Below are 12,359 nucleotides of genomic sequence, written 5' to 3'. Positions count from 1 at the left end.
CATCTCAACCTTTCTGTTACTGAAGCAGGATCTGAACGATACTTTGAATAAATATGATCCCTAAACCACGGTATGAAACTTCGATTGTGCTCTCGTACTATCCAATTCTCATTTCTATTTGGATTTAAATCTCGGAGAACAACCTTGTGCATTTCAACATACGGCTCAACCTCAATCTCATTGTGCAGAACATACAAGTGCGCTTGATCCCGTTCGACCATTGATACTGTCACAACTTTATTTCCAATTAGCCTTTTTCCTTCTTTTTTTTCGACAATATGAGATTTGGGGAGTCCAATTGATTGAACATTTGACAGATATTCAGTACAAAACTCAACCGCTTCTTCAACAATGTATCGTTCGGCAATACAACCCTCCGGTCGACTTATGTTTTTCACGTACCCTTTTAATATTTTCATATAACGTTCAGCAGGGTACATCCATCTCATATAAGCTGGTCCGCACAATTGTGTCTCTTTCACAAGATGAACGACTAGATGAACCATTATGTCAAAAAACGAGGGAGGAAAATACATTTCAAGATCATATAAAGTAACAACTATCTCTTTTTGCAATGTTGGTAAGATCGCGGGATCGACCACCTTACTGCAAATTGACCTGAAGAAGAAACACAACTTAGTTATTGCGCTTCTTACTTTTTTCTGGCAGAATAGAACGTATACCTATTGGTAAAAAGTGTTCCATTATAACATGGCAATCATGCGTCTTCAAAATCTTTAACTTGAGGTCTTTCATGGACACAAGTCTTCTAATATCTGAAGAGTAGCCTTCTGGAACTTTAACTTCACTGAGGAACTTACACAATGTTTTCTTCTCCTTTCTAGATAGAGTGTAAACAGCAGGTGGCAGATATGTTCGTTTTCCTTTCGTCACGGGTCCCAATTCAGTTCTCATTCCCATGTTTACCATGTCCTTCCTTATGTATAGGCCATCCTTAGACTTTCCTTGTATATTGAGTAACGTACCTATGACGCTGTCAAATACATTTTTTTCAATATGCATAACATCCAGGAAATGTCTTACGTACAACGACTTCCAATATGGAAGTTCAAAAAAAATTGACTTCATCTTCCACCCACCCTTGACAAGTGAATGTGCAAAAGGCTTGCCAAACTGAGTGCTCACATCTTTCACCTTTTCAAAAATTTGATCACCTGACAAAAAAGGCGGGGCTGTACGATGTTCGGCCTTTCCATTGAATGTTTTTCTCCACCCACGGTAGTGATGATTAGAATTTAAGAATCTACGATGGCCGAGAAAGACATTCTTCTGACAAAGCTCCAATCGTGTCGTATCGGTTTCATCTTCACAAACAGGACAAGCCTTTTGACCTTTATTGCTGTACCAGGATAGATTTCCCTATGCTGGAAAATCATTAATTGTTCCAAACAACATCGCCCTCAAGTTGAAACTTTCCTTCCTATACCCATCGTAAACCTCCACACCGTTCTCCCACAAAAATTTTAAATCTTCGATTAACGGTGCCAAGTATACGTCTATGTCATTCCCTGGTTGTTTAGGCCCAGAAATTAGCATAGATAACATCATGTACTTACGCTTCATACATAGCCACGGAGGTAGGTTATAAATCATAAGAATCACAGGCCATGTGCTATGCGAGATACTTTGAATACCATGCGGGTTCATTCCATCAGTAGACAATGACAACCGAAGGTTTCTTGCTTCTTTTCCAAATTCAGGATAATCAGTATCAACTTTCGACCATTGTGGTGAGTCTGCCGGATGTCGCAACTTTCCATCAATAATTCTTTCATCTGCATGCCAAGTCAAGTGTCTTGAATCAGTCTCACTACGATACATGCGTCTAAATCTCGGAATTATAGGAAAATACCATAAGACTTTAGCAGGAGACAACTTTTTCTTATATCTAGGGGCACCACATTTAGGAAACTCATTCAACGCTGCATACTCGTTTCAAAACAAAACGCAATCGTTTGGACATGCATGTATCTTATCATAGCTCATGCCAATAGAGGACAACATCTTTTTGGCTTCATACGTTCGATTGGGAAGAACATTATCCTTTGGTAGCATATCTTTCATAAGGGTTAATAACTCTGTGAAACTTTTATCCGACCATCCATTGTCCGCCTTTAAGTTGTACAACTTTAACACCGCAGACAATCTTGTGAATTTTGAACAACCATCATACAACGGTTTCTCTGCATCGCTTACCAACCTCTTAAACATTTTGGGACAATCCGCAAGATCTTCTTCAAGCGCTTCTGCAATCTCTTCGACTCGATCGCAATCGTATGTGTCTGTGCAATCGTCGTTTGAAGCATACTTCCTATTACAACTCGACTCAGCATTCCCGTTACTTTTCTCACCATGCATTGTCCAACTTGTATAACTTCTATCAATTCCAAACCGTAGTAAATGGGATGCCAACTTATTCCCGTCAACCTTACCCCCATAACAGCAACCCAGGCAAGGACACGGCATTTGAAGCGGGTCTTCGGAGTGCGCAACCGCAAACTCAACGAATTCCCATACCCCTTTCTCGTACTCTTTCGATAATCGGTTTGAATTCATCCATGTCTTATCCATGTCTTAATTAAGCTAAACAAATGCTTCTTGGTTTCTCTATCAGGTACTAAGGAATTCTGTCAAGATAATAAATAGCTATCATCATAATAGAATACCTAATCAGAATACCTAATCAGAATACCCGATTTCTTAAAGAAGACATTACCTTATTTCAAGGTAATATAAGTCCACAAACTAAAAAACTGGTTGAGAGACACTAAATTGATATTAAATAGAACCATAAACAATAAACTATAAGCAGAAAATAACAAACTATAAGCAAGAAGAAAGGGATAGTAACCTGAGTTAGACTTGATGTGGGAGATGGGTAGGTTTGAATCGGCGTTGTACAAGTAGAAACCAGAGACTTCAAAGTAACTGTAAAATTAAACACACATACATGATGCAGTTAAATACAAATATCCACTGTACCAAACAAAAATGAGTATTACTTAATATAATCTAAAAATAAACTATTAGTATTCAGTCCCCTTTAGAGAAATTCAGAAACTATAGCAAAAGAATAACTAATTACTTTAGAGAAATTCAGAAACTTCTGGAACCACACACCGTAAGCTAATCTGATGTCTCTAGTGATATTCTTTTAAAAAATCTTTAATATCCCCTGAAAAATAATCATCACCCAGATGTTATAGCAATTCTAGATACATAGTACCGCAAATCAAAGTTTAACAACTACTTAGAAACCGGGGCAGCAACTACGCATGTCAAAACAACGGCGTGAAAACGTCCACAAATCATAGTCGAGTCATACAAATGGAGAAATCAAGGTGGAGCAATTATATCTCATGAGAAAACAACAATTTAGCATGTATTTTCATAACGGGCAGCATTAATGTCTAACGAGAAAGCACACAAAAAGTTGTCGCAAAAGCGAGCAACTACGATACCCTTCTTTGGACCCACCAACATCACACCACTATTAGTAGAAACTGCACCAATTTAGGGTGATTTAAAAGCCACTTCTTCTATTTATAAAATGAAATTGCAAAACAAATCAGTTCCAAAAACATGTCTAAAGTTTAGAGAGCATCACAAATTTGAAGGCAATACCTCATATCAACAAACACATGAAACACAACAACCAATAAATTTGAGGAAAACTTGTGTTGAATTCTTTAATACAATATTATTTTATAACCAAATCTAAGATCATGAAAGTTAACACCATTAAAATTGAAAATACTAAAAGCCAACTACAATCACAGAATAGACAATTCTGATAAAGAATCACAAATTTCACAGTAATAAAAATCCTGAGACACTGATTGTAACACAATAAAACATAATCTCAAATCATTAACTAAGTCGTACAGTAACAAAACAAATCCAGGCAAGAAATTAAAAACAAAATCTGTAAATGATTGCAGAAAATTGAGATGTCATATAGAATTTTCATCGAATCGCATATATGATCTACACAAGCAATGATTGAAGAAAATGATCTACACAGAATAAACACCCAAATCTCAATAGTTAATTTTTTTCAAATGGAGAATCTATGGAATAAATCCAAATATAACAAGGTTCAGCCAACAGGAACTCTTTCTGTTTCTTGCTATTCCCTTACACAACCAACTTCAACAATTTGCTTATCTATTTTGTATCAAAATGCTCCATATGGCTACTAAAACAAAATGTGGCAGAAACATATAAGCACACACTCTATTTCTAGGCAGAGTTGATGAACCTTGCACAGATAATGAAAGATACATGCAACAAATCACAGAAAAACTAACAAAAAAAATCATTTTTTTTACATTTGGGTATTTCTTCAAACAGATAAAGAGCAACAAAAAGCACATCCTAACACAAGCAGCATAATGGTGGTCAGCAAGAGATGCATAGAGAGATGGTTTTAGAGACTTACAATGGTGGTCAGCAATTCTCGAAACGGTTTGAGAGCGTCTCCTTTGACTGAGACGAAGATTCAGCCGGAGGCGGGGGTTTATCCCTATTACTCAGCCATGAAGTGAATGAGGAGACGAAGAGTTTGCGAAGGCGGAAGGAGAAGACGAAATTCAGAGATTCAGTATCGAAATTCAGCCCCAAACGAAACTCAAGGATGGAATGGTGATTCAATATCATGGAAGGTAGAGATTTCCATGGAGATATGCAACAATCGTGGTAGGTTTACGTTTGGGGAAGAAGCTAGAATGGTATCCTGATTTCTGAAAAACGTAATAACCTGGGAATGTTTTGTTTTAAAAAATATAATTGTAAATACCCTACGAGAGCGCTTTTAAAAAGCGCTTTGGTACCCAGCCCTATACCAACGCTTTTTAGATAGAAAGCGCTTTGGTAACCTACCCCTTTACCAGTGCTTCTAAAAGCGCTTTGGTAACCTACCCCTTTACCAGCGCTTCTTTAAAGCGCTTTAGTAACAAGCCCTATACCAGCGCTTCTTTAAAGCGCTTTAGTAACCAGCCCTATAGCAGCGCTTTTCAAAAGCGCTTTCTTAGGTACCCCCTACAGGAGCGCTTTTTTTCCTTGATTTTTAGTTTTGTTTTTAGCGAAGGCCTATAGCAGCGCTTTTGCCAAAAGCGCTTTTGTAGCTGCGTTGCTAAAACTTAAATTTGGCGTAGTGTATATATTTATATATATATATATATGAATATGAACAATTATGATATTTTTGTAGGATAATTTGTTTTATATTGACGATATATAATAATTAATATAGAGTGAGTTGAATTGTTCAATTTTGGTATATACGTGTTACCAAAGATTTCAACTTCCCTATATTTTTAGAAAGAGTGGGAAGAGACGAAAGAGAGTCTGGTCGAAGAAGGTTCGACGCAGAGTCTAATAAGGCTCCGTCGAGGCAAGTTGCAGCATGTTTACTCTTAGAAGATGCAAGTGTCAAAAGTTTGGCTTCTAAGGCTAGTCGAAGTCGAAGGGCGGGAAAGAAAAGTGACAGTTGTTGGTGGTTTTATATTCTGAGACACGTGGAGAAGTTCTGATTAATATCTTATGCATTAATACACGTGTCGTCAAGGGGTTAAGCAACCGTCAGAAACAGTTATTTTAAAATGCCTATTTAAGCAGAAGAATATAATCATCTTAGAGGTCCACAATTTTACACTTTATGATAAACTCAATCTCTACACTGAAAATGAGAAACGAGTGCAATCAGAAAATGTATGTTTGTGTACCAATTTACTTTTAATGCAATCATTTATATCTTTTGCATTAATGTCATTTTATTTTCTTTTACTACGCTTCATCACCTTTTACTTTGCATTTATTTCAGTTAAAGTCTTTTCATTTGTTCTTCTTTGTTCTCTACATTAAATTTATTTGTCTTTATTGCATTTAATCGTGTTTGTCCTGTGTTCATTGCATTCAAAATCACTTACTTTCCACTTTTCTATCATTCATTAGTCTTAATGTGTCCATATTAGTCAATAGTCTACAACAAATCATAATTTAGCACTTTAGTCTGGAATATTCTAGTTGATTCCGCAAGAGTAACCTTTAAAAAGGAAACTAGCGATTGTTTACCATTTTTCTGGGTAAACAATTATGAACAATTATGATATTTTTGTAGGATAATTTGTTTTATATTGACGATATATAATAATTAATATAGAGTGAGTTGAATTGTTCAATTTTGGTATATACGTAAATGACTTGTAAGAGAAGACATGAGAAGAGAGAGGTGTAACATATCGGCAGTTCATTTGGATGAGACGCTTATTTCTCTTATACATCTCTCGTATTTTGAAAAACTCGCTCGAAGCATAGAAATGTGATGTTTTTCTAGTCTACAACAGTGCAGAGAAGGATTTAGAGGAAAATTAACCATTCTTTCTAAATAATAGAGAATTAATTGCCTCATTTCCATGCTCTCTTGAAAGTGGTTGTTACGTTTTGAAAGTCTGAGACCTAGACCCAAGAACTACCATAAATATCTCAACTTAGACATGGAGAATATCCAATGACATTTTTACGCAAATACGATATGATGGGTGAAATTCAAGACTTTTCATTTCATAACAAAACATTGATCAATTATTTATATGGACATATGCGGTCACTTTTAGTTGAGTACATATGATAATGTCCTTAAGGTACCGATGAACAAGTTTAAGCTTGCCTTAAGATATAAATAATCAATTTTGTTGACTTCGATACAAATATTCATTGCTTCAACAGAGAATAGATAACCATTTCTTTGTTCTGGATATATATATATATAGATATATATATATATATATATAGATATATATATATATATATATATATATATATATATATATATATATATATATATATATATATGTGTGTGTGTTATTTTTTTTATATATAATTCAAGATTTTTTTTATCTTGGACGATGACAAACAAATATAGTTTCATAAAAAAAATTTAAATAGGAATTAGAGAGTGAAATTTGTAAGTTCCTCTTAATCTAAGCCAATTTTTTAAAAATATGTTTAAATTAACTTGTAGCACGTGGTACACTCTCGTTGAATAAACACTACAAGAAATTTTCCTTATACCCACGGTCACTTAGAAAGGATTTACCTACGGGCACTAGTTAACTGTCACTAAAACTCTATTTTATTTTATATTATTATTAACTGTTAATTATTATATTATATTATTATATTTTAATAAACAAAAATAACTGAGATTTTTTTTATCGCTATTTCTTTTAGGTTATGTTTGGTATAGGTGAAATAAGGGAGAGAGAAGTTGAGTGGAGAGAAGTTGAAGAGAAATAGTAAAGTTTGTTTGTTTGGTTTGAAAGAGAGAAATTGAGTAGATACATCAACGTGTGGGACCCATAGTTTATTCTAATCTTCTCAGTATAGCGAAGAAAGTGGAAAGAGGTGAGTATATTTTCTAAGATGACACTGCTACCCTTTTGTATCATTTATTTATATTTATTTCATGATTTTTTTGTGCTATATTCTGTTACTTTTATAGTTGTTCTAATGAAACATCATTATACCGTGGCTCGTTTTAAAACATAAAGAACTACTAACAATTAAAAAAAATTGTTTTAAAGTTATTTGTAAATTTATTCTATTCACTAATAAATGTTTATAATAAAAAATTAACAACAATTTTAACTAAAAATTATTAAATTAAAATAAGAATGTTAAAAATCAAATCCACTAATTTATTTAACATAAATTTATTATTTCCAGATATATTGAAAAAATTAAGAAAAAAATCAACAATAAAATTAAAAAATTATTTTAATTCTACTAAGGATATTTATGTCTTTGTCATAAGATAAGACACTTCTTTCTCTTATACCAAACAATATATCAAATCTACTCTATTTCTATTCTTTTTCTCTCTTTACACACTCTTTCTCACTTCTTTCTCTCTTCTCAACTTCTTTTCTCAACCAAACACACCCTTAGGGTTCAGAGTTTTCAATTCTCATTCTCAAAACAGATTTCAAAACTTTCAATCGATCCTATTTGAAGCAAATTTTGAAATCGATCCTGAAAACTCCAAACCTAGTCGAATCGCTTTCAATCGTTCGAATCGTTGCCAATCGTTGAATCGCTCTCAATCGTTCAAATCATTGTCAATCGTTGAATCGCTCTCAATCGTTAGAATCGTTGAATCGCTCGCAATCGTTCAAATCCTCAAACACTGAATTGCTCTCAACTGTTCAAATTGTCAATCACTGAATCGCTCTCAATCGTTCTAATCGCTCCTAATAGTGGAATCACTTCTCAGCCACTGTTTGTTTCAAGCACCGATTTAAGGTACTCAATAGAAAAAATTATTTTCCTTTTCAATTCTTTGATTATATGAAATATTTATTTTCAGGTTCTTCTCTATCTCTTTCTCCATTTTTTTCTCTTTTTTTTCATAACAATCTTCAAGTTTTTTAAGATTTTAAGCGGTTATTTTAATCTGTATGCTGTTAGATGGATTTTGGTTACTTTCTCATTATGAATTCTGAATTCTGAATACTCTTTACGGCAAGACGACGCCAAATCATATGAATCATTATTTTTTAGATTATTTTTTTACTTGAAAATGAAGGGGTTGGGAAATTGGGAAGTTGGATTATTGTTGTTGTTGATGATTGTTGCTGTTGCAGGTTTAGGTTTACGAATCAAGATCGAATTGTTGTTATTACAACCGTTTTAAAACTCGCACTCCAAGTGTTCGACAAATTGCCCAACCAAGTTTATTTTCCTTTTTCTTATGAATTATGGTGCTGAATTGTTGTTATTATTTGTTTCACTTGCTGAACTTGTGAAGGAAGGAAGTATTGAAGCAAGCTCTTTTATTCCGGAGTCATATCTATTATGTGATAGTGTGAATAATTTGTAGCAAGCTCTTTTAAACAACAAAGCAACTTATGAGCAGCTTATGCAGTTCGCATTGTGGTCACTTGCTTAGAGACTAGTTTTTGGAATTGATGAACAGAATAACAAAGAAGCTTATGAGATTGGATTACTCGCAAAATAAATGTTTTCAATACTGCACGTTTGATTGAGATGCGAAATGTGCCACCTTTGATTGATCTTGTTTTAACTTCAACAACACAAGAAAGTGTGATTTTTGCTCTTTTGAAGCATAGTAATGGTTGCGAGGTTATCACAAAGAGTCGACGTTTAGATTCTATAATTATAGTTCTCAGACGAGGTTATAGTTTAGAGGCTCGCAGAATTGCAGCTGGTATAACATTTTATCTCACTTATGTTCCAACTATTGTTAGTGTTTTGCGTTCTTACGAGTGAGAAATCTTATGTTATTAATGATTGTTTGCAGTTTTGGTAGCTTTGGCAGAGAACATGGATGGTTCTCGTGCTGTATTAGAAGCTTCAAGTTTATCTTCGGTGGTTGAGATTTTGCAATCCGCAACTTCATGTGTTGAGAAGGAGTATTATGTTTCCGTTTTGTTTTCACAGTGTGCTAATATTGATGGTGAGATTGTTAGTATTTTGGTGAAAGTTGGTTATGTGATTATGCCTTTTCTTTATGCTATTCTTATGGATGGTGTTCCTCCAGCGGAGAAAAGAAAGCAAGAAAACTTATTAATGTGTTACAAGAATTTGACGAGAATAAATCTTTGGGCACTTATTTTGCATCAAAGATTACTTAAGTCGAATTAGTTAGTTTGAAGCTTCTTCCATTTTCTCCTCCAGGTTTTTAATTCTCCGAGCTAATTTCAATTGAATAACTTTCCTATACTTAAATTTTGGGATAAAAAAATCTAAAATTAGTCGAAGTACTATTGCGTTTAGATAAATTTCCTAAGGAAATCATTTAACCAGCTAGAATGTTTGCTAGAATATATATTTTTGTCCTATTTATAGTAGAATGCAAGATTAGCATTTAGAGTTATCCAGATCAAAATCAAAATGTGTGACATAATTACCTAATCTCGGTTCAAAATTGTTTAAATAGTTTAATACCCTTTCATTTTCATTTTATGTTTTGTGTTTGTGGTTGGATCATTGTTGAGATTTGTGTATTGCAGATTGATGATCATGTCCAGAGAGAGATTATGAATCATAGATAGTTGAAGCATTATAATATTGTTATATTTAAAGAGGTTAGTTAGTTTACTCAAGATCCTTTATATTTTGTTAACTTGTGATTATGTATTCTTCTAAGTTCTTGTTCTTCTAGGCTCTTGGTTTAATTCAATGCTATTTTTTTCCTTCTGAGAATGTCTAAAAGTATAACATGCCTTATATGGTGATTGGGCTTTGTTTTAATATTAGAACAACTTTTATATCTTGTTTCAGGACTATGAAATAGGAGTTGATTGGATCAATGTAGAATTTAAGGACAATCAAGAGTGTTTGGATCTCTTTGAAAAGGTATTCATATGATTTTAGCTTTCAACAACTCTGTCTAAACTTGCATCCATTTTATGGATAATATGCATTTATAGCTCACATTAACATCATTCTGTGAATTATGTACTGTTTGTAAATGTTCAGAAGCCTATTGGGCTAATATCTCTCTCTGATAATAGGCCAAGGTGGGTTTGGAAAAGTGTAAAAGGTATTCTCTCGGATAACACAAAAATCACAGTGAAACACCTCACTGATTATCATATGCTGGTGGAGAGGTTGCGTTTGGAGTTCATAGAAACCTGCTAAGACTAATTGGAATCTTTTCAAACTCAACTGAAAGAATCCTGGTATATCCTTTCGTGAAAAATCTAAGCATAGCGTATCAATTAAGAGGTAATAAAACTGATATAACTTGTTTTGTTCTTTGATTCATTTTTTCTGAATTTGTGCTTGTTGCTTAAATATATTTGATTTCACTATGATTCTAGATTTGAAATATGATGAGAAAGGCTTAGATTGGCCAAAAAGAAAGTGTGTGGCTTTCGGAACTTCACACAGTTTGGAATATCTACACGAGCAATGCAATCCGAAGATAATTCACCATGATCGAAAGGCTGCAAATATCCTTCTAGATGATGAGTTTGAACCGGAATATTTGTCAACCGGAAAATCGTTAGGAGAAAACAGATGTTCTTGAATACGGCATATCACTTTTTAATCTTATCACAGGTCAGCTTGTTATTGACCTCTCTCGGCTCGACGATGAGGACGTTTTTCTCATTGATGATGTAACATTTTCAATTTTTATAATATTATTTCTGTAAATTTATTGATTACAGGGTTTGGATTAGTTAATATATTTGATAATTTAATATATTTTAATATTTTTATAATATTATATTTTTATAATATTATATTTTTATAATATTATTTATTGATTACCAAATAAAATTAAAAAATAATAAAGACTTTTAGTGACAGCAGAATTGTAAGTCGAAGATAAACATTTTTTTTCTAATTTTCAAGTTTTACCTACGGACACAAACCGTAGGGAAATCTCTTAACATTTTACTGATGGCTAAATGACTTTGACAGACGGCCAAAAGTCCGTTGCAAGTCGCCTAGTATAATGCACGGAGACTTTGTCCGTCGGTAAAAGTCATCCAAAGCTTTACCAACGGAATTTGGACTTGTAGTGACGGATTTTGTCTGTCACTACAAGTCAATTTTTTTGTAGTGAAATATATAACATATAAACATTGGTTTAATTATTAAGCAAAAATTTAGGTTTGGTTAATTAATTTCTAGCTATGATCTAATTAGAAGATTAATATTGATTTAATTAATTGATTTATTTTTATGTATGCATCATTAATATTATGTCATTTTTACTATTTTTATCATCAACAAAAGAGTACAAGAGAGTCGGTTTTTGGTGAAAACAAGACTTAGGTAGTGAATCGTCCATCTGAACCACGAAATTAAATTAGTCGATTTATTATATGGATCGAAACTGGTTTGTTAAAAAAAAAAGTAAAAGAGAGAAAAATAAATAAATAATTTTTTCAAAAGAATAGATAAAAAGCAGCATAACAAAAAGAAGGAATGAAAAACAGAAATATTTTTCATTTGAAATAGTTGATTACATTTCAAAATATCACAAACAAAACACAACAAAAGGTAAAATAAAAACAAACTCTTGGTTAGTCTTGGTAGAAATGGTTTTTGTAGAGGCTAAGGTAGAGATCAAAATCAAGATCTTTCAACTCAAAAAAGTATAAACTTAAATTTCGTCTTGACTCTATCGGACTATAAAATTCTACAATATAGATTGTGCTTGTATGTTTTCAATCCTTCAAGATATTCATCTTTAGATATTGTGATTGCTCTCCAATTTTCTTTAACTAGTTATTGAACATGTTAACTATTGAAAATATGTATCCTATCAAATATATATTTTATAAAATCAATAATTAAAT

General features: G+C 33.0%; 1 protein-coding gene and 1 long non-coding RNA gene across 2 annotated transcripts; both read left to right on the top strand.

The window, feature by feature from the left end:
* Positions 1 to 8,035: 8,035 nt before the first annotated feature.
* On the top strand, positions 8,036 to 9,733 carry LOC131622474 (uncharacterized). Its single transcript, XM_058893510.1, has 2 exons — positions 8,036 to 9,250; positions 9,344 to 9,733. Exons 1-2 carry the CDS (start codon positions 9,070 to 9,072, stop codon positions 9,685 to 9,687), a joined length of 525 nt encoding a protein of 174 aa, XP_058749493.1. The 5' UTR covers positions 8,036 to 9,069; the 3' UTR covers positions 9,688 to 9,733.
* A 514-nt stretch (positions 9,734 to 10,247) lies between these two features.
* LOC131622475 (uncharacterized) lies at positions 10,248 to 11,217 on the top strand. Its single transcript, XR_009289909.1, has 3 exons — positions 10,248 to 10,401; positions 10,560 to 10,773; positions 10,869 to 11,217. It is a non-coding gene; the product is annotated as an uncharacterized LOC131622475 (long non-coding RNA).
* Positions 11,218 to 12,359: the final 1,142 nt, after the last annotated feature.

Source organism: Vicia villosa, unplaced genomic scaffold (assembly GCF_029867415.1).
Source record: "Vicia villosa cultivar HV-30 ecotype Madison, WI unplaced genomic scaffold, Vvil1.0 ctg.000030F_1_1, whole genome shotgun sequence".
Classification (NCBI taxonomy): domain Eukaryota; kingdom Viridiplantae; phylum Streptophyta; class Magnoliopsida; order Fabales; family Fabaceae; genus Vicia; species Vicia villosa.
Note: the sequence above shows the minus strand (reverse complement) of the source record. Positions and strands in the feature narration are given on the sequence as shown.

What these genes read in the sequence shown, in the direction of transcription:
- LOC131622474 (XM_058893510.1), top strand. Translation starts at nt 9,070, where the DNA reads ATGCGAAATGTGCCACCTTTGATTGATCTTGTTTTAACTTCAACAACA. An exon ending in GGCTCGCAGAATTGCAGCTG is followed by an intron (nt 9,251 to 9,343) that starts GTATAACATTTT and finishes GATTGTTTGCAG; the next exon opens with TTTTGGTAGCTTTGGCAGAG.